Source organism: Heteronotia binoei, chromosome 12 (assembly GCF_032191835.1).
Source record: "Heteronotia binoei isolate CCM8104 ecotype False Entrance Well chromosome 12, APGP_CSIRO_Hbin_v1, whole genome shotgun sequence".
NCBI lineage: Eukaryota > Metazoa > Chordata > Lepidosauria > Squamata > Gekkonidae > Heteronotia > Heteronotia binoei.
Genome location: NC_083234.1, coordinates 54,150,315 through 54,176,546, shown reverse-complemented (window position 1 = coordinate 54,176,546; position 26,232 = coordinate 54,150,315). Strand labels below are relative to the sequence as shown.

Below are 26,232 nucleotides of genomic sequence, written 5' to 3'. Positions count from 1 at the left end.
AGATGGGCTTTGCTTGCATTTGAGGGCTGCCCCTCAACGTTGGAATTGTATTTCCCCATGGGCTTATCAAGGCCTGGAAGCAGATGGTTATATTCCAACAAGCTTTTTGGCCACCCCAAGACAGGGATAGAAGAATTAGTATCCTATTTCCCTTCCCTGAGCTTCTCTCTAAGATCAGTTTAACTGTAATGAATTTCAACTGGTTAACTAGTCTTCACACTGCAGATTATACTATTTCAAAGTAGTGACAAGAGAGGCTGAATCCCTCTGCTGATAATTAAGAGCCCGTAATTGCAGTAGCTCTGATTCTTCCCCTCTGCCACCAAAATAGACATTAAAGATAAAACTGACCACAAGAAAACCGATACCTGTGAAGATGAAGATCCAATCTCAGATGCTATCATGGCGGAGCTTGTGTTATCTCCTCTGGTGTCCAGGAAATGCAGACAAAGAAAAACTGAGCACCTAAGGAATTTGGACAGTTTTATTCTTGCTGACAAAAACATAAAGCATAGAAATGTCACTGCCTCAGAAGGACACATGATGAGTGCTCGTTTCCTTAACAAAGGCCTTTTAAACTGGCTGTAGCCTCCAAACTTTGCCTTAATTGCTCCAGATAAAGAGTGGATGGAGGCTGATTCTTTCAAGAACCAAGGCCTTCCTTTGCCAGTCTCACCCATCCGTGGATGATGCTTGCTTCCTGATGACGAGCCTCTCTGGCAGATGGCGGGTCAGCTGGGTTTGACGCCCTGCGGGAACACCAAATCATGTTAATGCTTTTGGCTAAGAAAACGGTTCTGTCCAAGGAACCACAGGTTTTAGGATCTGAATTCCACATATCTGGAATGTTTGTTCTGGAAGAATGAAAATCCAGCATTTTAAAATCCAGCAAATTAAAATTACAATTGCTGGGAAAAACAGTGACAACAGCAAGAGACAAGACCACCTTCAGCTGCCCATTACAAAAAACTGCAAGTATGAGGGCCAGCTAAAGTACTGGTATGAACATTGCTAATAGTCTTGTATCTCAGGAGGGGAAAAGTGGTGTCTAGAATTCCTGTGCTTTAAAAAAAATATATATCCAAATTTTGTCTAGTGGCATAAAATAAAGGATTCAAAATGGAAGCACATTTAAATGGGGATTTAAAACTTCTGCTTGCTGGATTCATGCATTCTTTCAGTCATTCGTATAAATTTACCTGTAATGCAAAATAACAAACCACTCAAGAAACCCTTACATTCTCCTGCCTATTTGGACAACACCTACCGGAGATCCAGGTGATGGGCACCTCCCTTAACAGTTATGGCGATCAGCGAGGCACTCAGGTTCTTTCTAATCTGAAATGATATTTGGAAGTCAGTTTGGAGCCTGTCTACCAACTCACGAAAGAAGACTTCAATGAAAAGTGTTTGGTGTGCAGGCAATGGAAAGAGGAAAGTCTCCTCTTAAGATACTTACACCACCACCTGCCCAGGGATCCAAGTCTCCATTTGAAAAGATGATGTTGCTTGCAGCAGCCAGGTCTAGGGAAATCAGAGAAGACATTAGAAAAAATGGCTACATGAGTTCTGAGGATACATTTTGTTGTGCGAGAGACACTAGAAACTAGAATACTACCTTTCCCTTTAAGTTTTTCCACTCTGCTTGACTGAAAGAACTTCAGGAATTACAAAGTTCCAAAGAAGTTACCAACATTTGGCAAGCCAGTGAGCACATGGCCCTTTGGCCTGATGGGTTGTTGTACTGTAGCTATACTTTAGCAAGAGTGTAGTGTGGCTGTGATTTAGCGCAGTGAGGATTTTGGTGGGAAAGAGAAGTCTGGGCTACACATTGTCCTTACTGCTGTGCATTGTTATTGGTAAAAGAACAGGCATTTCCTTGATACGGCAACTACCGTATACCTCACCATTCATGGAGGATTTGTTCTCAGGATCACACTGAATGGCAGAATCAGTGACTACCAGGAGGCAAGTCCAATAGCAAAACAGATTTCCTGCAAATTTAATAATTATGATGACACGTGTGAAAATGCAAACTACGAACTATATCACGTGATTGGACCGCAGTGGTTAATAATAAAACTCCGGCTTGCAAATCTGTGAGTGGCAAGAGTCTACTGTAATTGTTTTCCCTCTAGCAGGCATGGTGTGCACCTAAAGATTAGTCAGCATTGCAGGCCAGAATGCCCCTGCCCACCATGGGATTGTTTACAAATCCTGTGTCTGCAGCTCTTTACCCATCTCCCCTCTGCCTCTGGGTTAACACAGTAAGCAAATGGTCCCACTCAGGAGGGCAGGTTTGTCCCAGAGAATAGCAGTTGCTGATCCATATTGCAACAAGCCATCTTCCTTGTCCAAAGAAAGACCTGTTGCTTACCACTGCCCCAAAAATGGGTCTGTAGCCACGACGGTCGGGGGTGCACACCCCATGTGCTGAAGCAGTACTGTCCTCTGGCAGCATCAGTGAAGGGAATCTCTGGAAACATGTCAGTTGCATTGTTGCTGTTAAATGTCAAGTTGATCTCTGTGCAAGCCTAGGAAAAACAGCAGCGCCTAAGCAACCATGGCAGGGCAGAGAGAACAACAAGGTTTTCATCCTGCAATAGTAAAAACTGTATGCAGGCAACCCTGTTTGCCAAAATCCTGTGTGTGTGTGTATGAGAGAGAGAAGCAGTAGTAGTTTGTTGCCCAGCATAACTTTTGCACCCCCCCTCAAGGCCTGACAGAAGCCTTCAAAAAAGCCAATTAGATGCAAACATCTAAACTTTAATCATTTCGACAGATGCCAGAGTTGGACTCACAAGCCAGAGTTAAGTCACAAGCCATTGTTTTGGGTGGCAGCTGCTCCAGTTAAAATGTTACGATCACAATTACTTTGTGTTTTCTTATAATCAAAGGAGGAGGAGGTGCTCCCCCAAGGAACTTTCACTCATTCCCCAAATGCACCTGATAGTCCCATGCTCTGGCATCAGAGCCTGTGCCACAGCCAGTTGGATCTGCACATTTCTGGTACAACTTGTATATGTCAAAACATGGCACCTGCCCGGTTGAGTTGTAGAATACGCCTGTAGAATAAAGGATGGTGGTCAGATTGAGGGGTTGGAGTTATACAAAAGACAACATGAAAATCACAAAAAAACAAAACATGGAGGGTTGGTTGGAAGGAAGGTTAGGTACTTCTTTTTCAGCTAACGCAGGTTTGGATCTAGTTAAGAACACTTGTATGATCTAGTGAGCAGCACTTTGGCTACCCTATGGGAAGGAGAGGGCAAGGGAGCACACTTTTAAAAAGCTGTGTGTCTCTGTGTGAGCATGCTTTAGACAGCCTTCCAGGATTTCGAAGACCCACACAGCTAGGAAAGATACGGGAAAAAGCAAACACAAAGATCGAGGGGCTGAAGCACCTTCCCAGCCAGAAAAAGCTGAGGCAATATGGGGCTTTTCAGTTCAGAACAACGATGACTAAGGGGGAGATGGGACACATACTAGAGAGGCTTGCAAAGCTATGAGCAGCATGAGGAATGTGGATAAAGGTTTTTCTTCAGCTCTACTAATGCTAGAACTTGAGATCACATCCAGTGAAACTGAGTGGTAGCAGAGTTCAGCACAAACCTTGCACAATGCACAAATTAACAAAACAATTTTCTACCACTGCCCATGGTGATGGCCAGTGGCTTAAGATGGCTTTGCAAAGGGTTCAGCAAACATATGGATGATGGAACTGGTACTAGCCCTGGCAGCTGATATGCCCTGCTTATCGGCCTCCCAAATGTGTCTAGGGGGAGGGGGGAGGTTTAGAAGTCATGGAATCACAGAGGTCAAAGGAGCCATACAGGCCATCTAGTCCAGCCCCCTGCTCAATGCAGGATCAGCCTACAGCAGTCCAGCTGCTGCTTAAAGCCTACTGGTGAGGGGGAGCTTACCACCTCCTGAGGTAACTGGTGGACTGGGTGGAACTTTGGATCTGATCAGCAGGGTGACTTTAAATGCAGCCTTTGAACAGATACTGGAGAAACAACAGAAAATAGTATCTCCACTGCCTTCCCTGCTTCTTGCTTCCCAGTATTACAACCCAAGTCACCTCCTTCACCTTGAATGAGGTTTGGTAATTTGAAAAGCAGCAGGCAAGCCTGGGCTTGCACCTGGCCACTTCAGGCATGACTGCAGAAGAAAAATAGACAGTGCGCCTTTTGTGCTCATGAAAGGGCCCGAGTGGAGGGAAGGAGGATAGCGCTCCCTGGAAAATGACACATCAGCTGACCTGCTCTCATAGTAGCCCAGGAAGAAAACATAGCAGGCAAAACACAAGCCCAGCCACAGCACAGCTAACCGGAGAGCTGGTCCCACCACCTGCATTCAGAGAAGTTGTTGGTGTGAATTCCCAAGTCTCAGAGATGTACCTCTAGACTGTAGAGAGAGCTTCTGTGTAAGAGGATGGTCCAAGGCCTTTGAGACAGAGACAGTACTGTTCCTTATGCATCATGACTTCTGGAATTACGTCCCACAGCGATCAAGTCTGGGCTGAGGGCCAGTGTCTTTATTCAGAGACCTACCTGGCCAAGCTACTAGAGGGGATGGGGAACCTGCGCTCACAGAATGCCCTGTGTGATGTCACGCTGGAGGCGGAGGGAGCCTCCTTCCCTGCCCACAAAGTTATCCTGGCTTCTGTCAGCAGCTATTGCAAAATGCACTTTCTCAGAGATGCCACCAGCCAAGACGCCAACATTCAACTGCCATCAGTCACTGCACGGGGCCTCCATAACATTTTGGATTTCATTTACTCTAACAAGCTTGAGCTGACCCTCCAGAATGTTGAGGAGACCTTCAAGGCTGCAGAGGCACTGCTGGTCCGGGAGGTGATCCTGCTGTGTTTTCGGTTTTTGGAGGAAAGCTTGAATCAACACACCTGCCTGGAGATCCTCGACATTGCAAAAAGGCTTGGCCCAGAAGGGCTGAAGAAGAAAGCCAGAAGCTGCGTGGGCCAGCACTGTCGTCAGATCCTGACAGATCTGCTGCAGCTGAAAAGGCTCGATGGGGATACTCTACGGGAGATCTTGGAGGGAGCCAACACAGAGTCCCTCAGTGAACTGGAACTCTTCCATGCAGCTGCATGCTGGATAAACCATAACAGTACGCACCCGAGAGATGCGGCTGACATAATGAGGCACATACGGTTTCCCCTTATCCCTCTACAAGATCTGCAGAAAGTCATCTGGGAAACGCCCATCATGAAGACTGAGCCGACATGCCGCCGGTACCTTCAGGAGGCCCTGGTCTATCACTCCCAGCCGTATGCTCAGCCTGCCCTCCAGACTGAGCGCACAAAGGTCCGTGGAAGCACAGATACGCTGCTGGTCCTTGGAGGCAGAACGGCAGACAATGCAATCTGTGGAGAAGTATGGGCTGCCAGTCAGAGTTGCTGTTTGTGGGAAAAGATAGGGGACCTCTGTAGTCCTGTCTACAACCACTGTGTTGCAGTGATCCAAAACTTTGTCTTTGTGATGGGGGGACAAGACAAGTTTGACCCTACAGGACAACATCCATCAAATGAGGTAAGTGCGGAGTTTTATCGAAAAGAAATTCTGCACCAGCTAATTTCTGAGTAGCTTAGCCTGAAGGCCACACAGGCCACAACATTATCCCACAGCCAGCTTCTGGGTTAACTTAATAGTGAAAGTTAGATTCCCTCAGAGAGCCAGTTTGGTATAATGGTTAAGTGCTTGGACTCTTATCTGGGAGAACCGGGTTTGATTCCCCACTCTTCCACTTGCACCTGATGGAATGGCCTTGGGTTAGCCATAGCTCTGGCAGAGGTTGTCTTTGAAAGGGCAGCTGCTGCAAGAGCCCTCTCCAGCCCCACCCACCTCACAGGGTGTCTGTTGTGGGGGGAGAAGATAAAGGAGATTGTAAGCCGCTCTGAGTCTCTGATTCAGAGAGAAGGGCGGGCTCAGGGCCCACGCTAAGGGTTCTGGCGCTAGAGGCAGAACCCTGCGCCGCACCCCCCGATCCAGCTCCCTTTGTTGCGGTGCACGAGAGTGCTGCTGCCCCGCCGCTTTCCCCCTGCACTACTCCAAAGTAGTTTCTAAAAGGCAGCCAGCAGCTTTCGGATTGAAAGCGGCCGGATGCCTTTAAAAAACCGCGCTTTTCGGAGAGCGCGGTGTTTTAAAGGCGCCCAACCGCTTTCAAGTCAAAAGCAAAGTAGACGGGCACCTTTAAAACATTGTGCTCTCCGAAGAGCACTGTGTTTTAAAGACACCTGACTGCCTTCAAGCAAAGTCGGACAGGCGCCTTTAAAACATTGCAGTGGGCAAGTGCGGGGAGGCGACGGGCGCGCGCGAGGAGGCGGCGGGCAAGTGTGGGGAGGCGGCAGTGGGCACAAGGAGGCAGCGGGCGCAGGGAGTGGCCTAGGCTGAGTGGCGCCCGAGGCAGCCGCCTACTTGGTCAACTCCCATGAGCCGGGCCTGGGCAGGCTATAAATCTGCAATTCTTCCTAAAGCAGGCACTTCTCACTGCAGTTTCCTATCTTTGCATGGGTGCATGTTGTGTAAAGATCCTTCCGTCACTGTCCCACGTCTTTTCTTTCATTCTCAAAGCTTTTTAAAGACAAAACTTAAGAAAGCCATCTATTCACAGCCACTCACTCACCAATCCCCTGTTCCACTTAACACCCCCAGTCTTCTAATTTTATGCTTGTTTGGGATCTTTCTGTACTCCCCAGCTGCTTCGCAATCTGACAAGCTAAACAGTCGTCTCGCTGTCTGCTTCCAACGCTGGCAGGAGTGCACAGGTGTTTGCTCAAACATGCACTATTATTAAGAGATGGAAAGAATCCATACAAATGGGAAATGTATGTATGTGAATGTGGGACATGCCCAAAGTAGCAATCCTTGGGTATCAAGATACAGAGGCAGAACAATGCATCCTACAACGGGGCACCAGTTCAGATCACCTTGTAACCCAGAGGCACGAGCGACTGAGCAAATGGAGGCCAGCCACAACAGTGAGCCTCATCCAGCTTTTAATTCTGGATTTCTAATGACTCACTCTGCAAAGTGGGCCTCCCCCAAAGGAAGGATAGGTGGCATCTAAGGCACAAGCAGCTCCTCTTCTGTGTGCTGCCTGGGCCAAGAAACTTAGTGTGGCTTCACCTCTCCACCTGTCACATAAGCAAGGGGCAAGTTTCATGACCCACACCTCTGTCCACAGCAGCCTTCCGTTGCCCCCAACCTCCAATTCCTTTCATCTGCCTGAAGGCCTCCCTCTGGTGGTTTCCACATGGGGAGAGGCTTGTGCATCTTTCCTGTTGCTGCTGCAACTGCTGATAAAGCACAGTGGCAACAGGGCTTCCACCTGGCAGGGTTCCTGCCCCAGTCCTCCAGCAGCCACCACCTCTTCCCTAGGCCACTAGGATTCCTGCAAATTTGTTCTGAAAAAGTGAGCACTAGAATATTGTGAGATGGAACTAAGGTTATACTAGTAAGTGTTAACAGGTTCTGTGAATTCCCAGCTTTCATTTCTAGGCCCTTCCCTTTGTGGAGATATGCTTTTTCTCTTATATCTTGAGCAACAGAAAAGGCTGTAGACTTACTTTTTAAAAGAGAAAAAAAATGAAACCTGGGAATACAGAGAAATTATAATATACTAGTTCAAGTTAGCCTTTATTGGCATAAAAATAACAGAACATAATATACTAGTGCTGCTTTTAAAACAAATAAAAGGCCCTCCCCCAAACAGCCTGTGGTAGAAATGACCACCAGAGAGTCAGGAAAAATGGTTGCCGTGAGAGAAAATTCTAATTTTCCCAACTAGCCAGTGGCCATCCAGGCTTTACTGCAATGCTTCTAAAAGCTGGTTTGAGAAAGACTGGAGAGAAGCGAGGGAAACCCTGAGAGGTGTACAAATGCTGTGGGGATGCAGGAGAAAATCATTTACCAAAGCATTGAACCTGGGGAAGAGAACAAGTGTGGAAAGCACCTCTGTCTGTTTCACATACATACTGGAATGCACCACCACCACCACCACTGAGCTGCACTGTCTTGGAGACATTTGCAAATGTCCAAACATTTTACTCCTTCTGCCATTATCTTAATGTCAATAACTGTCTGGAACTGCAAGTTTATGTATGTAAGACTATTTCATTCAGTTGCTGCCTAAAAACATGTTGCTGTTGAGGGCTTGTAGTCTTCTTTTCCTAATTTTAGGGGGCAGAGCCTGAAAGCATAATAACCACACAGAAGGAGCAAAGTGGTATATTATTGAACCCAGGGCTTTTTTTGCTTCATTTGCATATTAGGCCACACCCCCTGATGCCAAGCCAGCCAGAACTGCTTTTCTGTGTATTCCTGCCCCCCCCCAAAAAAAATCCCTGGTTGAACTCAAGGCAGGTATTTCAGAGCCATAATGGAACTGTGTGTAAACAAGGCTGTTGGGTTTCATGGAGACTGTCAGAAATGAAATGTAATACCCTGAAATTACTAGGGTGGAAGTTTTTGACTCTCTTCCCAACCACTATAGTGCTGTTCCCCAAATTGTGCCTGCCAGTTTGCAGCTCGGAATGGGATGATCTCAGTATTAACAGTTGCAGAGTGACTCACAGTATCAAAACATGGAAAAACAGTAGTCACTGCTTTGAAGAGACTCCTCTGCTTCCAACCCAGCCAACATTCAGCAGTTGTTGGGATGGGGCGTATGTGATGCAATCCAACAAAAGTATCCTTCTTCCGGTTCCAGGTGTTCAGGTTTGACCCCCGTCACAATTCATGGCTCCAAACAGCAAGCATGTTGGATCGACGGACTCGCTTCCACGCGGATGTGCTGAATGACCGTCTTGTGGCCGTTGGGGGAGGAGCACTGCTGGGGACACTCACCGACGCAGCAGAGGAGTATTGGCCTGCTGAAAATGAGTGGCGGCCGATCACACCCTTCCCAGTGCCTGTGGCTGACCACGCAGGAGCAACCCACAAGGGGATCCTTTACATTTCAGGTGAGAGGCAGCAGCTGCTTTGACTGGGGATTATGTTGTTAGCATCAGTCATGTCTCATGAAAAGGCTGTGGACGGGCAATTCCAGAATAGGAAGAGCTCAGCTGTCAGAAAGTATCCTTCCCTCCCTTCTACTTTAAATCCAACCAACTGAGCTTGTGTGACCTTAGCCTAAGTACAGAGCACATTTTTTTTGCATGGATGTTTCAGTCCTGATCATCTTGGGGAGCGGGGCATGAAAAGAGTCAAAGGAATGTAGGTGGGTCCACCTACACCCCATAAAAGCAAATTCAGAAGGGTCATTTTTACCCTTTTCCACTAGGTGGCTTCTCCGCTGGCAAAACTTCCCGTGACACATACAGCTACCTTTCTCGCCTGCGTCGTTGGATTAGGAACCGGCCGATGACGTTTGCTAGGTGCGACCATGGAATGGCAGCAGTTGAAAACAGAATCTTTTGTTTTGGAGGAAGGACACTGAACAATGTAGGTTGACTTCTCGCTCAATGCAAAGGTCCAAAATGTGACAGTTTCCCTTCTTGTTGCCAGCCATGCTCTTGGTTCTGTGCTTACTGGTTGTCACAATCCCTTTTCTTGTAAGGGGCAGGGGACCTATTTTCAGGGTTGTTTCCTTTCATTTTTAATGGCTCTCGGAAGGAAGAAGGAATTACCTCCACTCTGGCACTTGGCCGGTCCTTAATATTAAAGAACCAGCCCTGCTTAGTCAGAACAGAGAGTATGGGTTGTCTGGAGGACCTACAGGTCAAAGGAAAATTTGCAGGTAAGCCAAAACTCACCATGCTCAAACTAGCAGCTATTCACATAATAATCTCACCTTTTTATACCAACTAGCACAGAAGCATTCCAGACCTAAAAATACAACAGCCCTACAGAATTTACTAATTCTTTAGAAACTTTGCTACCAGTTGACTACAGGTTAGCAGTGTTCCCTCTGAGTTGAGTTAGTGTGAGCTAGCTCACAGTTTTTTAGCCTCCGGTTCACTCATTTTTGTCTTAGCTCAGGAAGGATGGCCTCAAAGCAAACTAATGTACACAGTAGCTCGCAGCTTTAATGCCGGTAACTCACAAAGTAGAATTTTTGCTCACACTCCACAGCTTATAGGGAGTATTGCAGGTTAGGATATTTTGGTGCTTGAGATCAATGAAAAACCTAAATGGCACACCATCATCCACTAACTAGCATAGAAGAGAAGGACACTATCCTGTACAAGTTCCTTGCAGTGAAGCTATGCCAAGGCTCAGGCAGTATACCCAGAGGGGAGAGATACACTATGAACCCTAAAAGGACCTTGGTGTTAAGCTCTGTCACTCTTCAAAGCAATTAGAATATTACTCTTTATGGGCTAGAGATGGCCTGTGCCTCCTCCTTCTTTTCGTTCTGCATCACAGAGCCTGACACACACTGACATTCAATGGCCTTTTGGTCCTTTACAGGAGGAGGACTGGATTCCTATCAATGAGGCGGAGTCTTACTGCCCAGTCACTGACCAGTGGACCCTACTCAACCTGTCACCCTTTGACCGCTGCCAATTTGGCCTTGCTGTGCACCAGTCTCAACTCTACATCACAGGAGGTGGGTCCCTGCGGCATAGGAATAAAGAGGATGGCATCTTTGTCTGCAACCCTGGCAGAAAAGTGTGGGAGAAGGCTGGTTCCTTGCCCCAGGCACTAGTGGATCATGCCTGCTGCTTTGTTCAGTTGTCTCATTGGCCTGAGGGCAAGCAGCAGCAGAAGGCAGCAGAGCCTGCAGCCACCAGCAAGAAGAAATCCACCCTCAGCCTTTTCATCGCCAACAAGAATGTTGCTTAGGGAGGAAGACTTTTTTAAAAAAAATCCAGCAGGAAGTTCTCCTGAAATAAGCAGTAGCAGCAACCAAATATGATTCTCTCTTTTTCTTGAGGTGACATAACCTGGGGAAAATACAGCATTCACATAGGTTTTGGGAGGGATGTCTAACTGAAACTCACCAATAAGAGCTGCCAACCCTCTGAGTCGGTCCTGGTTTGCCAGAATCAGTTCACAGCCAACCTGGTTTGACATGAACAGACACCATGTTAGGTTTATCTTGCCCTTCCTCTAAAAAATCGAGGGCACCATATGCAGCCCAGCCCCTACACAAACTCTTTATCCTAACGTAGCAGAGTGCCCAAGGTTTTTCAATTGCAGATCACATGATCGATGAGACTCTGAGTCGTGTATCCATCCCCAATGTTAGCTGCTCGTGAACTCTGATGTGGCAACATCACTGAATGTCAAAGTCAAGAGGTCTACGCTTGGCATACAGGTATTGGATGTGACTTAATGTGAGCTAAGTGGATCTGAGGCTTTATTCATAATTTTCCTTGTGTCAGAAACTTTGTAGTGGAATTAAATGTGCTTCCTTGCTAGCCATCTCAGGCAGGCCATGTTGGAGCAAGAATCTACATAAACCCAGTCTGACAGCTACAGTATGACAGCTGGTGATCTAGCTGCCAGGCTAGGTCACAGTGACCTGATCAGCAGACCGGCTTGAGCCGGCAGAAGCCAAGTGATGCAATCTGCTGAGTCAGCACGGCCAGGATTGGCTGCTTGGACTATATATGATCTGTGTGTGCATCACACAGGTCTCTCCCTGTGAGATGGTGGTTAGGCGAAGCACTTTGTCCGTGGAGGTGATATTGTATAGACTGCACAAGAGAGCACTTGTCGTGTATATATGTTAATACACCTTTTGGCACTAGTTGCACGTGTCTGCCTGATTTTCTTTCCTGAAGCCCTGTGTCGGGCAAGTCATCTCCCTCACTCTGCTACTCCCGCTCCGACAGGGTTATGGGCCCAGGGCGGTTCCGCTGCGCGGAGGAGAGAGTTGAGAGTTGAGCTGACTGTGAGTTTGGAAAGAGCCGGAGGCGAGGAACGCCGGTGAAGGACACAGAAGCACCACCGTTCTCTGTTTGAGAGCCAGAGGGACGTCGGCAGCCAGCTGTGAGGAGGAGTCGGCACGATGGCTCAGCAACAGCTTGGAGTAGCCGTTGAGAAGCTCACCTCAGCCAACTACGCGGTGTGGAGCCTGAGAATGCAACACTACCTCAAGCGTGAAGGGCAATGGCTGTTCGTGAGTAACCCCCCTGCTGACTTATCTCCTGCCGAGACTGTGTTATCGGATAAGGCACTGGCCAACATAGTGCTGTCCATAGGAGATGACCAGCTGGTTTATGTGCGAGGGAAGGACACTCCCAAGGCTGCCTGGGACGCGTTGAGTGCGGTGCATGTTAGCACCACTGCTGGTTCCCTCATGGCCTTGACAAGGAGGATGTTCCGCACCGTTATGCCGGCTGGAGGGTGTGTGAAAGATCACATCAAACGGCTAACGGACTGTTTCGTTGAGCTGGAGGCAAGAGGCAAGACTGTAGCTCCAGACGACAGAGTGTACATTTTGCTGTCGTCGTTGCCACCTGAGTACACTCCCCTGATAACTTCTCTGGAGACGGTGGACGTAGCGACCCTGACCATGGAATACGTCTGTGCCCACCTGCTTGACTTCCAAGAGAGAATTGCGGCCGTGAGCTGTCCGGGGGTGTCGGCCGGGCAGCGTGCTGTTATCGGTGTGTCCGGGAAGACAGCCAAGAATGAGCCAGCTTTTGCTGCTGGCAGGCGTCCGAAGGTGGAGGAAGTGGAGCCGACTGCGTTTGCAGTCCGTCGCTGCTATGGATGCGGGTCGTCGCAGCACCTGCTCCGAGCTTGCCCTGAGAGGGAGAAGAGGCGGGGGCGTGTGCGGCGAGAGCGGAGGACCGCCAGCCCGTGTGAGGAAGCAACCCGGCTGGTCACGTCTGCAGTAGAGAGCACAGGGTCTGCTTGGATTTTAGACTCCGGGGCAACGAGCCATCTCTGCTGCGAGAAGGAGTTGTTGAAAAACATTGACAGTCCTGAGCATAAGTATGTGAGATTGGCTGATGGGACCACTGCCAATTCTGTTTGCTCAGGCAATGTGGAATTTCCTGCACTGAAATGTATGTTGCAAAATGTGTTGTATGTACCCTCACTGCAGTCTAACCTGTTGAGTGTTAGCACACTGTTTGACCAGGGATACCAGGTGAGATTTGAGAAAACCTGCTGCAAAATCCTGGGAGGTGGGGGAAAGTTGCTTGTGACAGGAAAGAGGGAAGGTAAACTGTATGTGGTCCAGAGTGATTGTGCCCAGGTGGCTCAGGTGTCGAATGAGCCTGTGCACAATAATTGTATACATTTGCTCCATAGGAGACTTGGGCACTGCGGATTTAGGGCGTTAAAGAAAACCCTGGAGCTTGTGCCTAGTTTGAAAGTAAATCCTTGCAAATGTTACTTGGATTGCCAGGTCTGCAAGAAGACCAAAAGCAAGGCGTGTGCTGTTGCTAAAGAAAGCTCAAGGGAAAGCACACGAGCCCTGGAACTAGTCCATTTAGACGTTATTGGCCCATTGCCAAAGAGTCTGTCGGGGAGGAGATACTGCTTGGTGGCCACCGACGACCACACGAGGTACGCGTGGGTTTTCACCATGGTGCATAAGTCTGAGGTGTATAAGACATTCACCAAGTGGGTCAAAGCAGTGGAGAGACAATTAGGGGTTAATCTCCTAGCTGTACAAACCGACAGAGGGGGGGAATTCTTATCTAACCAGATGAAACGTTGGCTGGAGAACAAGGGCATTGCCCACCGTCTGACGAACCCGGCAACGCCCCGTGAAAATGGGCATGGGGCTGTATTGCAGAATGTGATGTATTGCATGTTAGAGGATGCACAACTGCCAATGACCTATTGGGCAGAAACCATACATGCAGCTGTTTTTTTGCAAAATAGGGTTTGGTGTAATACTGTGAAAAATGTGCCTTACAGGTTACTGTTGAACAAGACCCCAGATTTGAGTTCTTTAAAAGTCTTTGGGTCACGGGCTCGGGTTGGCATCCACTCCACGAGTAGCGGGGAGGGGGATGTCCGGGCAGAGAGCCTAATTTTTCTGGGCTACAAGCCAAGGGCCAGGTGTTATCGTTTCTGCAATAGCAAAAGCAAGATAACACTTAGTAAGAGTGCCCAGTTCAATGAAGAAAGCAGCTGGCCAAGGTTGCACTCCTTGCAGAAACAATTTGTCCTGCTGCCAAGTAGCGATAACGATGTTGGAGCGCAGCCCAGAACTCCAGCCCAGGAGGTGGCACCCAGTGGGGCTGGAGAAGGTGAGCCGAATGCTGGCACAGAGCCTGACGAGCAGAGTCAGGAGGCAGAGCCTCAAATGCAGGAACTGGAGGTAAAGTGTGAGAGTCAGGAGGTTCAACACCCAATTACAGGGGCAGAGCAACCAGCCCAGGAGGTGGGAACAGAGCAACCCGAAGAAGACAAAGCTGGTCCAAGCACAGGGCCACGGGTGTCTGCCAGGTCCACCAAAGGCCAACGTCCCGCTAGGTACAAGTGTCCCTATGTCACTCTGACTGTCAATCCAGACCCACCCGGATTTGAGGAAATGTTAAAAGAAAAGGCTAAGAAATGGAAAGCCTGGGTGGCAGAGTGCGAGGCAAGGGAGAAGGAGGCTGAAGCCAAGCGTCTGAAAGAGCTGGCTGAACAGGAACACGATGATGTGTTTTACAATCATGATGAGTTCCTGAACGAATTCCGGAAAGGGTTCCGAGCTACGTAAATATGAACTGTAATGTTGCTGGTGGACATGTATGTAAACTGTGTAAAGTGTTTTGGTGCACTGGGTTTAAATAGATTAGGAGGTGTGTTGGAGCAAGAATCTACATAAACCCAGTCTGACAGCTACAGTATGACAGCTGGTGATCTAGCTGCCAGGCTAGGTCACAGTGACCTGATCAGCAGACCGGCTTGAGCCGGCAGAAGCCAAGTGATGCAATCTGCTGAGTCAGCACGGCCAGGATTGGCTGCTTGGACTATATATGATCTGTGTGTGCATCACACAGGTCTCTCCCTGTGAGATGGTGGTTAGGCGAAGCACTTTGTCCGTGGAGGTGATATTGTATAGACTGCACAAGAGAGCACTTGTCGTGTATATATGTTAATACACCTTTTGGCACTAGTTGCACGTGTCTGCCTGATTTTCTTTCCTGAAGCCCTGTGTCGGGCAAGTCATCTCCCTCACTCTGCTACTCCCGCTCCGACAGGCCACTCTTCCCCTGTGGACCACATATTGGACACTCATGTAATAGGTAGATAGCAAAGATCACTGGGGAGCTCTGGGTGCATTCACACTACACTAACTAATGCATTTTACATCAGGATTTTTCCTTTGTAAGAATAGCAAAAATCCGGATGTAAAACACATTAGTTAGTGTAGTGTGACTGTGCCCTCTGTGCCTCAGTTGGGATAGGAACCTGAGTTTCCACAGGCCTAGGCTGACATTCCAACCGCTACACTAAACTAGTTTTCAAGCAGCTAAACTAAAATCAACAGATAGCTCTACTGCCTTAGCTTCAACAAAGCATTTACAAAACCAGAAGGAAAACGGGCTAGCAGAAGCTGCAGTGCAGGGTCAAGACGATGGAAGAGTAACTTTAAAAAAATCAGAATAATTATTATACAAAGAGCAGTTCTGAAATAACATTTTAGGGTTACATCTCAGCAGAAATCTCCCAAGTGATGCTGTAATTCCCCATAGTGTACACCCAGAGGGAAAAGGCAATTCTCACATCACCAGCCCCCAAAATACTTCACTCCTAACCCTTGCCTTCTGTTTATATATTATCTGATCCAGAAGTGAGGTACTTTACTGCTGGCAAACTGAATTGTTTTGTTTGAGAGTGTAGCTACAAATGCGTTCCATTTTCCCCAGGGTTCCTCAGGAAAATGGACCAGCTGTTAAGCCCAGATTTGCTCACCTATGCTCTTTTTTTGCATGCAAAACATAGAAATGACTAATGTAGATATATGTTAGCTAATCCTGTGTTTCTGCAGGCTTTGGTGGACTTACAAAGCTGGTTAAGCCAGCTGAAGTCTGTAGTGTTGATGACTCACTAAAGCGTTTAGTGCAGCCCTCTGGAGATCTGATAGTGGAGACGAGGTCATAGTAATGCTGGGACAACGGCTTTCTGAAGCAAGCAAAATAAACCTGAGCCATACATCCTAGAAGTGCTCACCTTGACTGGATTTGCTGGCAAGTGGCCCATGAAGTCAGTCTTGTAAGGGTAGTCCATCATAGCTATCATGGTGAAGGCATTCCGGGCAAATTCAAACAACTGATAGACATCTTCCTTAGAAGAAAGCTTCTCACAAATGGACATCTTACTGCTGATTCTATCATATGCTGTAGGCAGCAGAGAAAGAGTCATTTGTGTTATGAAATGTGGTAAGTGTAGAAAACTGATGCATCAGATTTCTGTTTTCTAACCTCATGGTTTTAGAGAGATATTTAAACCTATCTGAGGAAACATTCACCCTGACATGGATAGCCCAGGCTAGTTAAACAGGATTGGTCCTGACTACTATTTGGATGGAGACCTCCAAGAAGTACCAAGGTCATGATGTGGAAGCAGGCAATGCAAAGCACATCTGAACATCTCCAGGGCCATCAACAGAGGGGGACTGGGAAGGCAAAATAAAAATTGGGGGGAGGGAATGAGCTGGAGGGCCCTTGAAGTCAGCATCATGCTGCATCCAGCCAAACATCTTTCCATTTTTTAAAAAACAGTTCTGGCTACAACTGCTTGGAGTACAGGGAAATCTGAGCACAGTAAAAGGCACTCTACTATCAGATAGATTTCCCTTTATCCAAGACAGAGGCAAATTTGTCTAACAGATCATGATAAGCCCATCAACCAAACTGCATGGTCATGGCTGCTACAGTAACTGCCAGCTCCTGCTATATTTGTGAGCTCCCACTATATTCCTGTCCCCATACATACTCTCCGTACATAACCAAAGCAGGACAGTTTTACATTTCTGCAAGAATAAAACATGCAGAACAGCTGTGTAACTCTGTTTAAGGAGAAAGCAAATTTGAGGAAATGCTAACTGATCTGAACTGCAACTGAGACAATAGCTTGCCCAGTCTGGGAAGGAGCTGTTTGCAAAAGTCTTTCCTCATTCTTTGAAAGCCAACGTGATGATAGTTTTGAGCAGTAGGGCTTCCTTATGAAGATATCCACGTACATTCAGGGAAACAGTTTTCCCAAACTCCTCTGAAAACTGCACTTTGTCTGTATGCTCCAGAAGTTCACAGTACTCAGGAATTCTCAAGAAACTGCTCCCTGCTCAACAGGTCAGCTTATTTTACCTCCAGCTAGATAGGAGTCTTTGATTTGCCAGAATGCTTCTTGCACAGCCTTGACACAATACGGACTGTAGTTCTGAAAATCCTATAAGAATGAAAAAAGACAATGGGTAGTTCAGTGCTAACAGCTTAATTTGGAACTGACATTACTTATTCATTCATTTTTATGGAGAAATTAGATGGCATCATTGACAACTTATCACATTCTAGTGATTTCTGAGTTTTCCATTTTTTTTAAAGACCTGATGAGTATCGATTTTGTTTACTGATTAAAATGAAACTACAGCTCTAGGCTGTCCTATCTGACAAATCACTATAGTAGGTTTTTCAAGGCTACTCTCCCTTCTACATCCAATTCTGTCTCTCCCTGACAATTTAATTGCCTTTAAGTTATCAGGTACTGAAGAATGGGGTGACTGGCTTTAGTAGTACTTTTCAACTGGCAGTTGGAAAAATTACCTCATTTTCAGTTATGAATATTGTTTTGTAAGGATGCTATTGTAGTAATAATTTCTTTAAAAGTACAAGCAGTCACTTGTGCTGACTACAAAAAGAAAAGTTGTGCTTACAGCCTTACTTCCTCAGGTGAACAGGAACTAGTAATTACCAACTGACTAATGAATGCTGCTACAAAACAGGAAGCAACTTGGTAGGCTGAAAACAGATGGACAAAAGGAAAACTGGGGGCACACATGGAATTTTTGTTGAATGGGACTTACCAGTAGGGACATATTTTTGTAGAGCATATAGTGCTACATTAAGTGTTTCAACGTTGCTTTGGGCTGACTGCAGAAGAGTCAGACTTCAGCAATAGAAAACAATCCTTGTCTGAATAGTCTCAACATCTCTGACTCACAAGAGTGACACAAGGAAGGTGTGTCGAAAGAGCTGGAGATTTTTTCACTCCTCCTTGCACATCCATACAAACCAATTTATAATGGAGATAAGGGTGGTAAGATACTGTTTGCTGAGATGAAGTTAAGCCTAACCAAAGCTCCCACGATTTACCGCTGTGACATCCCTGAAGAACTGGTTGGCATCTCCAAGCCCAGCCACAGACAGCACAGGAGCACTGGCAGCAAGCGCCCCAGCCACTACATGAGGATACTTCATTCTCATGTATGCACTGAGCATCCCTCCATAACTGCAGAAATGAAAGAAAGAGAAAAAAGCTAGAAGGTCAAGACTACAGCACAACTGCCTTCTCCGTGATGGTCCTGAACCCAAGGATCCCCAAGGGAAGGCAAAATATTACTGCAGATGGAAAAATCAGAACAGGTGAACAATGCAGGGATAGTCTCCATGGAGACTAGTCAGATGCAAAGGGTACAACTGGTTCAGCCCTTCCTGAAATAATTTCAGAAGCTGAGTCAAACTTTATTGCTAAAGGCCCATGGTCATTTGTTGTCAGCCCTAAAGAAGGCATTCCTCAAACAAATGTGCATTAGCAAAGTGGAGAAGAGAAAGGAAGAGCACTCACCTGCCTCCAAAAGCAATGACAGGAGAGTTCCTTGCTCCACACTGCTTCTTCAGCTCCATAATGAGCACTGCATAATCAGCAAGGGCTTGTTCCATACTTAACAGACCAATATGTTCCTGCTGTAGAGATGCTGCCCCAAATGGAAGTGACTTCCCATAATATCTCTGAAAGATGGTTACAGAAGCTGATGAAAACTGGCAATAAACATGTTAACCCTTTAGAGCGCCACACGACTCTCTGTATTGGGTGCCACAGTTTGAAGCAGCTCCACCTCTGATACGTTTCTAACATTAATAAGACTCATCTGATGCCATGATCTCTCCACCAGGTAGGCAGTCATTGACGTCATTGGCACTGAGGACCAAACGAAACACACAATAGCAGCCTTTGGCTCAGACACTGGCACTACAGTTAGTTGGGCATGTTTTCCTGCTCCTACCTGCAAAATGTTGGCAAGACACTCACATGCTCTGCAAAGACCACCAAGGCATTCTGCTGCTCCGCCAACTCCAGGATGAAGCCGCTATTTTGAGCAAAGTCCCAGATGTCTCCTTCATTCCCCGTGTAGAAAAAGATGGGACCCACTCCCTTTCCCCAGAATTTATCTGCATGAGACCATCAACAGAAATACAACAGAGGAAATGGTAAGACGTCTCAAGACTCGCAATCCAACTTTTCTGCTGATAGAGCTTTGTGCCAAAGCAGCTGCCTTGCCAGCAGAAATCTACTGCATAATAATGACCATGGTTTTCAGCAATAAAGTTTCACTCCGCTTCTGGAGAAGGTTTTACAAGCATGCAAGTGAGAAATGCTCCACTAGTTGAATTCTTGCTTGTCAGGAAAAATCATCCAGCAACCAAACTGCAATTCCAGCACCGGGAGACTGGAAAGTAACCTCCATTATCTTAGGTCTGGACTTTTAACGTGGCCTTGAAGACCAGGATACCTGAATAATAAAAACTGCTTTATACCAAGTAAGACCTTCTCACTCAGGATTGTCTACTCTGGTTCTCTACGATCTTGGGTAGGGAAAGGACTTTCACAGTATCTGCTATATATGAGTTTCTTGAACTGGAGATTGACCTGGGAACCACCTGCATACAAAACAGGTGCTCTCCCCAATATCTCTTAGACAATCCCCCTCTTTTCAATGGTGTTTCTGGAGTAATTTACTCTGATGTGCCAGGTAGAGACAAGTACTGTCCAGAAAAAATTAACTGCTTTTTTGACAAATTAAAAACCTTTTTTTAATGCAGTTCTTATTACTCTCAAGTAGCATGTATGTGTAATGAAATATAAGCAGTACCCCTTCCTCCAACAGCCATGGTGCATACCTGTGATGAGGTATCTCTGCGCAAAAGTTCTGTTGCCATATGATTCAAAATTGAAGTGATCCAGCCACTGCTCAAAATATTTCTCTTCAAAGTCAGGCTGGGGCGTCCTGTAAACTACAGTGAAGCACTGCTGTTAAGAGTCTGATTTCAAACAACCAACAGTTAACCCACAGGGAAAGACAAGAAGCACATATCAGATCTTCCCTGTAATTGACAGGGACTAAAAAAGAGGGGCAGCTGGGGGGTCTACTGCACAGAACTGGAAGTGAGCCAGCTTCATGACCAGGGCCGTACACTAGAAATTGGTAGGGGGTGGGAAGCTAGGCAGCCTTGAGAATTGAGAAGGGCTAAACATTTATGGTAACCACAGCTCCCCCATCAGGTAATCTGCTGGGTTCAAAGCGGCAATTCATTTCATAACTGTAGTAATAAACAGCCCAAAAGTGTCCTTGTTAATCTTGTCTGAATTTGAATCTGTTTGTTTCACGCAAAGTGCCATGTTAATTGCATATAGCTTAGCCACATTACATATATTGCTTGTAATGGCCTATTTCTTTTTACTGATTAAACTGTACAAACATAAGAGAACCAGTGCTATGACAAATATAATTTTATATATTTACTCTAGAGTGGGGAAATCAAATTAGGGCCAACCAAGAAAATGTAAATTATACTGCAGGCATCAAGGTCAGATTGCATCAATATATAAGCATCCATCGATGTTAATCCAGCCCTTTCAAGCAGTTTAAGGTAGGCATCATAATACACAAACTTCCCTTCCCCCCTTACAACAAAGCTTCCTGTAGATGAAGCTGAGAAAGACCGACCGGCCCAATGCCAGGCAGGAAAATTCATGGCTGAAGTTTCTGCATTTAGGTCTCCCTAGTTCTCGCGTGGCACACTAACCATTGCACCATGCTGGCTAGTGTGATGTAAAGTAGAACCTCTAAGCCCCAACGGAGCGCCCATCCGTCTGACACGCAAAGCAACCGCTACCACCTACAATGTTAGTTGCAAGAATGCCCCTGAGCATGTGCAGAGTGGCTGTACAACCCCCGCTCTCACCTGCTCTTGCCTTCTCAGCCAGGCTCAGCAGCAGCAGCAGAGCAAACCAGGCTCCGAGCCGCGTCTCCATGGCAACCGGTGGCAGAGATCAAGGGGCTCCTTTTTGGAGGGGACCGGTCACGTGCGCTGCAGCGGCTGGGGAAGAATTACAAGAACAGCTGACTGAAACGTCATCACGTAATTCCGTTCCGGGGTGGGGCTGATACGGTCGCCATAGTTACCGGGGCGCTGCCATTTTGAATAACAAGGAAAAGGTCTATAGTAGAGATTCGGTAAGCGCGCTCGTCTCCAGCCTCCCCGGGAAAAGAAAGGCTGAAGCCTTTTTGCCTGCTTTCCAAAACACGCCTTGTGACCCCTGACCAGAAGCACTTTGCTCGTACTTCGAGGCGACCATTCTCGAATCTCAGATGTGTGCCCTAGTTCAGTGGGAGAGAAAGCATAGAGGTAGCCCTTTATTACACATTTCTGAGTGGATGCACATATTTTTAAAACAAGTTCCAGCTCAAATTGAAGAATTCATGCGGGATAATCTCTTAATCCCTTTCCCTCCTGCAAGTAAGCCTGAATGCCTATAATGGCAATAAACAGGAATTTTTGCTCTTTATCCTGCCTCTTTTCGATGTCTCCCTTGCTCTAAATTTAGACTGTAAACTCGTGAGGGCAAAGCGGCAGTAAAGCACCGTGCACATTGATGGCACTTAATAATAACAATGAAAAACCTTGGAAAAGTTCAAGTCCAGTGATTCTCTTTCTTCTGCCCCCCTCTCCCCCGCCCCGCTTAGATTTTGGAGTTAAAACAGCAAAGCTATACAGTGCAGGCTGCGGTGCTTGTGCTCACAGGTATCTTATTGTTTAGTAGAGCAAATATTCCAGGGATCACTGGTGGAATTCAGAAAGGGTTCTGGGATTGGCCACGGTCTGGGCAGATCCCTTTCAAAGTGGGCTTTAGGAGGAATGATGCAGGGGAAAGACAGACTTCAGAATTCTTCCCATACCTTTCTTTACCAGCCACCCCAGTGCCATCAAATCCCTCCTCTATCGCTATTCTCTGATCTGTTTTCTGTGTCTTCTGCTTCCTCTTTTCTGGGGTTTTATTGTTACCAGTCTGTTCTCTGGCACCATATTATTTGTGGACAGGACTATGCACAGGATTAAACAGATGAAACTAAACCAAGAGCCAGTGAAACTAAACCAAGAACGTCTTGTATTGCTAAGTGACTGGCTGACTGCAGTATTAAGAATGCTCTCCTGGGAGTACACCCTGTAGAATATTTATTTCATTTATACACTGCCTCTCTCCCCAGTGGGGGACAAAAAGCAGCTTACTATACAGTTCTGTTCACCTCACCTCAAAAACCATATTGTAGATCTAGAAAAGGTATAGAAAAGAGCAACCCATAGGGTCAAGTGAGTGGAGGTGCAGCATCGTTAGTATAAAGGAAGGCTTAGCAGTCGGGAAGGACTTTTCAGTTTGCAGAAAAGACAACCAAAATGGAGAGTATAGACATTTGTTATGTTAGATTTATTTATATGAACAATATGAAGCTGCCTTATACTGAATCAGACCCTCAGTCCATCAAAGTCAGTACTGTCTACTCAGACTGGCAGCGGCTCTCCAGGGTCTCAAGCTGAGGTTTATCACGCCTATTTGCCTGGACCCTTTTTTAGTGGAGATGCCAGGGATTGAACCTGGGATCTTCTTGTTCCCAAGCAGATGCCCTGCCACTGAGCCACCCTCCCTCCCCTTTATGTACTGCTTTTCTTCCCAACAGGAACCAAAAGTGGCTTACAAATTCCCCCTTCCTTCATATCCCCATAACAATGCTGAGAGGTAGATTAGGTTTAAAGGTTATGCAGCAAGTTTCAATGGCAGAGTGGGGCTCCAAACCCAGATTCTAGTCTAACCCTTTAATCAGTACACCTAAATTGGATTCTGAGTAATCCTGTTTAGGGCTGCTCTCTAAGGAAGCAATTCTAAAGGCCTACCTAGAAGTAAATCCCATTTTATTCAATTGGGCGTACTCCCAGGAAAATGGCCTTAGAACTGCACCCTAAATGGTCTTTCTGCACCCTTTCTAGGGTTCTGTCCAAGGTATTTTGTATGCCAATAATTTTAAAAGGAACCTCATAAACCAATAGTTATACACAGCATTTTTGAGCACAGGATGTTCCCCTTCAAATCATGTGCCGCTGCTGCACAGGTCTCAAATGAGTCGCTCACTAAATAAACATAAATGTGCAGTGAGGTGAGTGGGTAATGTCTCTCCAAAAACCCTCCAGTCAATGTTCCCTCTAAGCTGTGGAGTCTTGTGAGCAGAAATTCTACTTTGTGAGCTACTGGCATTAAAACTGTGAGCTGTTGCATAAATTAGTTTGCTCTGGGGCCATTTTTCCTGAACTAAGAAAAAAATGTGTGAGCCGAAGGCTAAAAATCTGTGAGCTAGCTCACACTAACTCAGCTTGAAGGGAACACTGCCTCTGGTTATTATTTTTTTAGGAGATGGCTTGATTTCTGTAATGCACTTGAAAGTCAATATTTGTCCCCACATGTTCTTGAAAACATGGATAGCCAGTGGCTATTCCATCAGCTGAGTTGAGTCTCCACTTTGAGGTCTAAAAATAGCCTTTTGCAATCAGTTCAGGGGTAAGTTTTGTCTACAAATCATATTCTTGTGCAAGGAAAAAAGGGTCAGTTTCAGGGTAGGAGTTAATACTTCATGGTGGGTTATATTCAGTGGCTAAAAATCTCTCCTTTAAGGGATAACATTAGATCTGTCCTGAACACCAGCAATATGGAACAAATTGCAATCTACCTCACAATTTTTTGTTTTCGTTTGTTTTGCCATTAAGACACCGCTGACTTATGGCAACTTCATAGGGTTTTCAAGGCAAGAGATGTTCAGAGGTGGTTTGCCATTGCCTGCCTCTGTTCCATTACCCTGATATTCCTTGGTGGGCTTCCATCCAGATATTCATCAGGACCGACTGCTTAGCTACTGAGATCTGATGAGATTGGGCTAGCCTGGGCTGTCTGGGTCAGGGCACCTCACAGTTATCAGTATTTAAAAACTGTTTATGTCTGGAGAGATGGACACTGATCTGCCGTCTTTTGTAAGGAGGCAACTATCATATTAGGACATGGTCTCGGGAGTAAACAGAGTGCTTTTGTTTCAGTTTGGAGAAGCCACTCCTGGCCCTATTCTGTTTCGGGTTTGAAGGTTTTCAGAAGAAAATGCGTCTGTGCTTTCAGGCATGGCATAAGAACATAAGAGAAGCCATGTTGGATCAGGCCAATGGCCCATCCAATCCAACACTCCATGTCAAACAGTGGCCCAAAAATGTTTATATACACACCCACACACACTGTGGCTAATAGCCACTGATGGTGACGGACAGTGCGTGTTAGCAGAGAGGCGTGCTATTAGGCTGATAAAAATGGTAACGCAGGTAAGAAGAGTCTTCACACTGGTTCTACTAAAACTATCAGTGTATTTACAAATATTTACAGATAAGTGCAATATAATTACAATCCAGAGCTCCAAAGTGCTACGCCAGACAATCATCAATACAGAGAGAGAGAAAGTAACCTTGCTAGTTAGCACTTTTATAGCTCAGCCCACCAGTCAGCAAATATGCTGACTCACTGTGACTAAAGGCAATTACCGGGGATTACATCAGCCAGTCCTGTGATCACAGTCACATGACCTCATCACTCTGACAGTAGATGAACTAAGATGCAGTAACTTCTAAGCTACACAGTTACTGACAGATGGACCTCTGCTCCATATTTTTATCTAACCCCCTCTTGAAGCTGTCTATGCTTGTAGCCACCACCACCTCCTGTGGCAATGAATTCCACATGTTAATCATCCTTTGGGTGAAAAAGTACTTCCTTTTATCCATTTTAACCTGACTGCTCAGCAATTTCATCGAATGCCCACAAGTTCTTGTATTGTGAGAAAGGGAGAAAAGTACTTCTTTCTCTGCTTTCTCCATCCCATGCATTATCTTGTAAACCTCTGTCATGTCACTCCGCAGTCGACATTTCTCCAAGCTAAAGAGCCCCAAGCATTTCAACCTTTCTTCATAGGGAAAGTGTTCCAACCATTTAATCATTCTAGTTGCCCTTTTCTGAACTTTCTTCAATGCTAAATATTCTTTTTGAGGTGCGGTGACCAGAATTGCACACAGTATTCCAAATGAGACCGCACCATCGTTTTATACAGGGGCAAGTCTGCATCTCAGTTTAGGAATTAAACACCTTATCCATTCTTCCATATTACAGAGGCTGAGGCTTCCAGAGGACTTTCTGGATCAGACCCATGAACCCTCCAGCATCCCGTCTCGCACAGTGGCCAACTAGTTATTCTGTAGAGCCAACAACAGGGCCGCCCAAGGCACTTCCCTTATGTTACTTCCTAGCACTGGTATTCAAAGGTTTACTTCCTCTGAATGTGGAGGTTCCCTTTAGTCACTATAGCTAGTAGCCACTGCTGGGCATAAGCTCCATGGATTTGTCTAATCTCCTTTAAAAGTCAGCTATGCCTTTGGTCTTCACTATATCCTCTGGCAGTGAATTCCACATATTAACTGTTTCTGAGTTTAAAAAGCAGGGCTTTTTTTGAACAGGAATGCACAAAAATGTAGTTCCAGCTGGCTTAGCATCAGGGGGTGTGGCCTAATATGCAAATAAATTCCTGCTGGGATTTTTTTTTCTGCCAAAAAAGCCCTGAAAAAAAGTATTTCCTTTTGCCCGTTCTGAATTTATAGCCCATCAACTTCTTTGGGTACTTCCAAGTTCACACATTTTGGGAGAGGAAGAAAAGATTCTATCCACTATTCTGTCCCATGCATGATTTTATAAAACTCTATAATTTGCTCCCTCGGCCATCTAAACTGAAAAGTCCCAGTTTCTTCAGCCTTTTCTCAAAGAAAAGGTGCTCCAGTCCCCTAATCATCTTTGGTTGCTCTGGTCTGTACTTTTACCAGCTTTGCAATATCCTTTTTGAGATAAGGTAATCTAGCATAGTCTATGTTGCAGCCTAGGATGAGCATGGGGTGGTACATAAAACCTAATGTCTTTAAATGAAAATAAGTCTTTCAGGGCCAGATGAATTGCATCC

General features: G+C 46.2%; 2 protein-coding genes across 2 annotated transcripts; one reads left to right on the top strand and one right to left on the bottom strand.

Moving 5' to 3' along the window:
• Window positions 1-470: 470 nt before the first annotated feature.
• On the bottom strand, window positions 471-21,263 carry DPP7 (dipeptidyl peptidase 7). Its single transcript, XM_060250785.1, has 13 exons — window positions 21,110-21,263; window positions 20,045-20,158; window positions 19,176-19,315; window positions 18,711-18,874; window positions 18,239-18,374; window positions 17,234-17,315; window positions 16,098-16,264; window positions 10,967-11,027; window positions 2,947-3,065; window positions 2,378-2,534; window positions 1,460-1,524; window positions 1,268-1,338; window positions 471-749 (listed from the first exon to the last, which is right to left on the bottom strand). The coding sequence occupies exons 1-13, from the start codon at window positions 21,177-21,179 to the stop codon at window positions 644-646; spliced, it is 1,452 nt and encodes a 483-aa protein (XP_060106768.1). The 5' UTR covers window positions 21,180-21,263; the 3' UTR covers window positions 471-643.
• On the top strand, window positions 3,949-10,876 carry LOC132580129 (kelch-like protein 13). Its single transcript, XM_060250783.1, has 4 exons — window positions 3,949-5,552; window positions 8,731-8,983; window positions 9,304-9,464; window positions 10,434-10,876. The coding sequence occupies exons 1-4, from the start codon at window positions 4,482-4,484 to the stop codon at window positions 10,806-10,808; spliced, it is 1,860 nt and encodes a 619-aa protein (XP_060106766.1). The 5' UTR covers window positions 3,949-4,481; the 3' UTR covers window positions 10,809-10,876.
• Window positions 21,264-26,232: the final 4,969 nt, after the last annotated feature.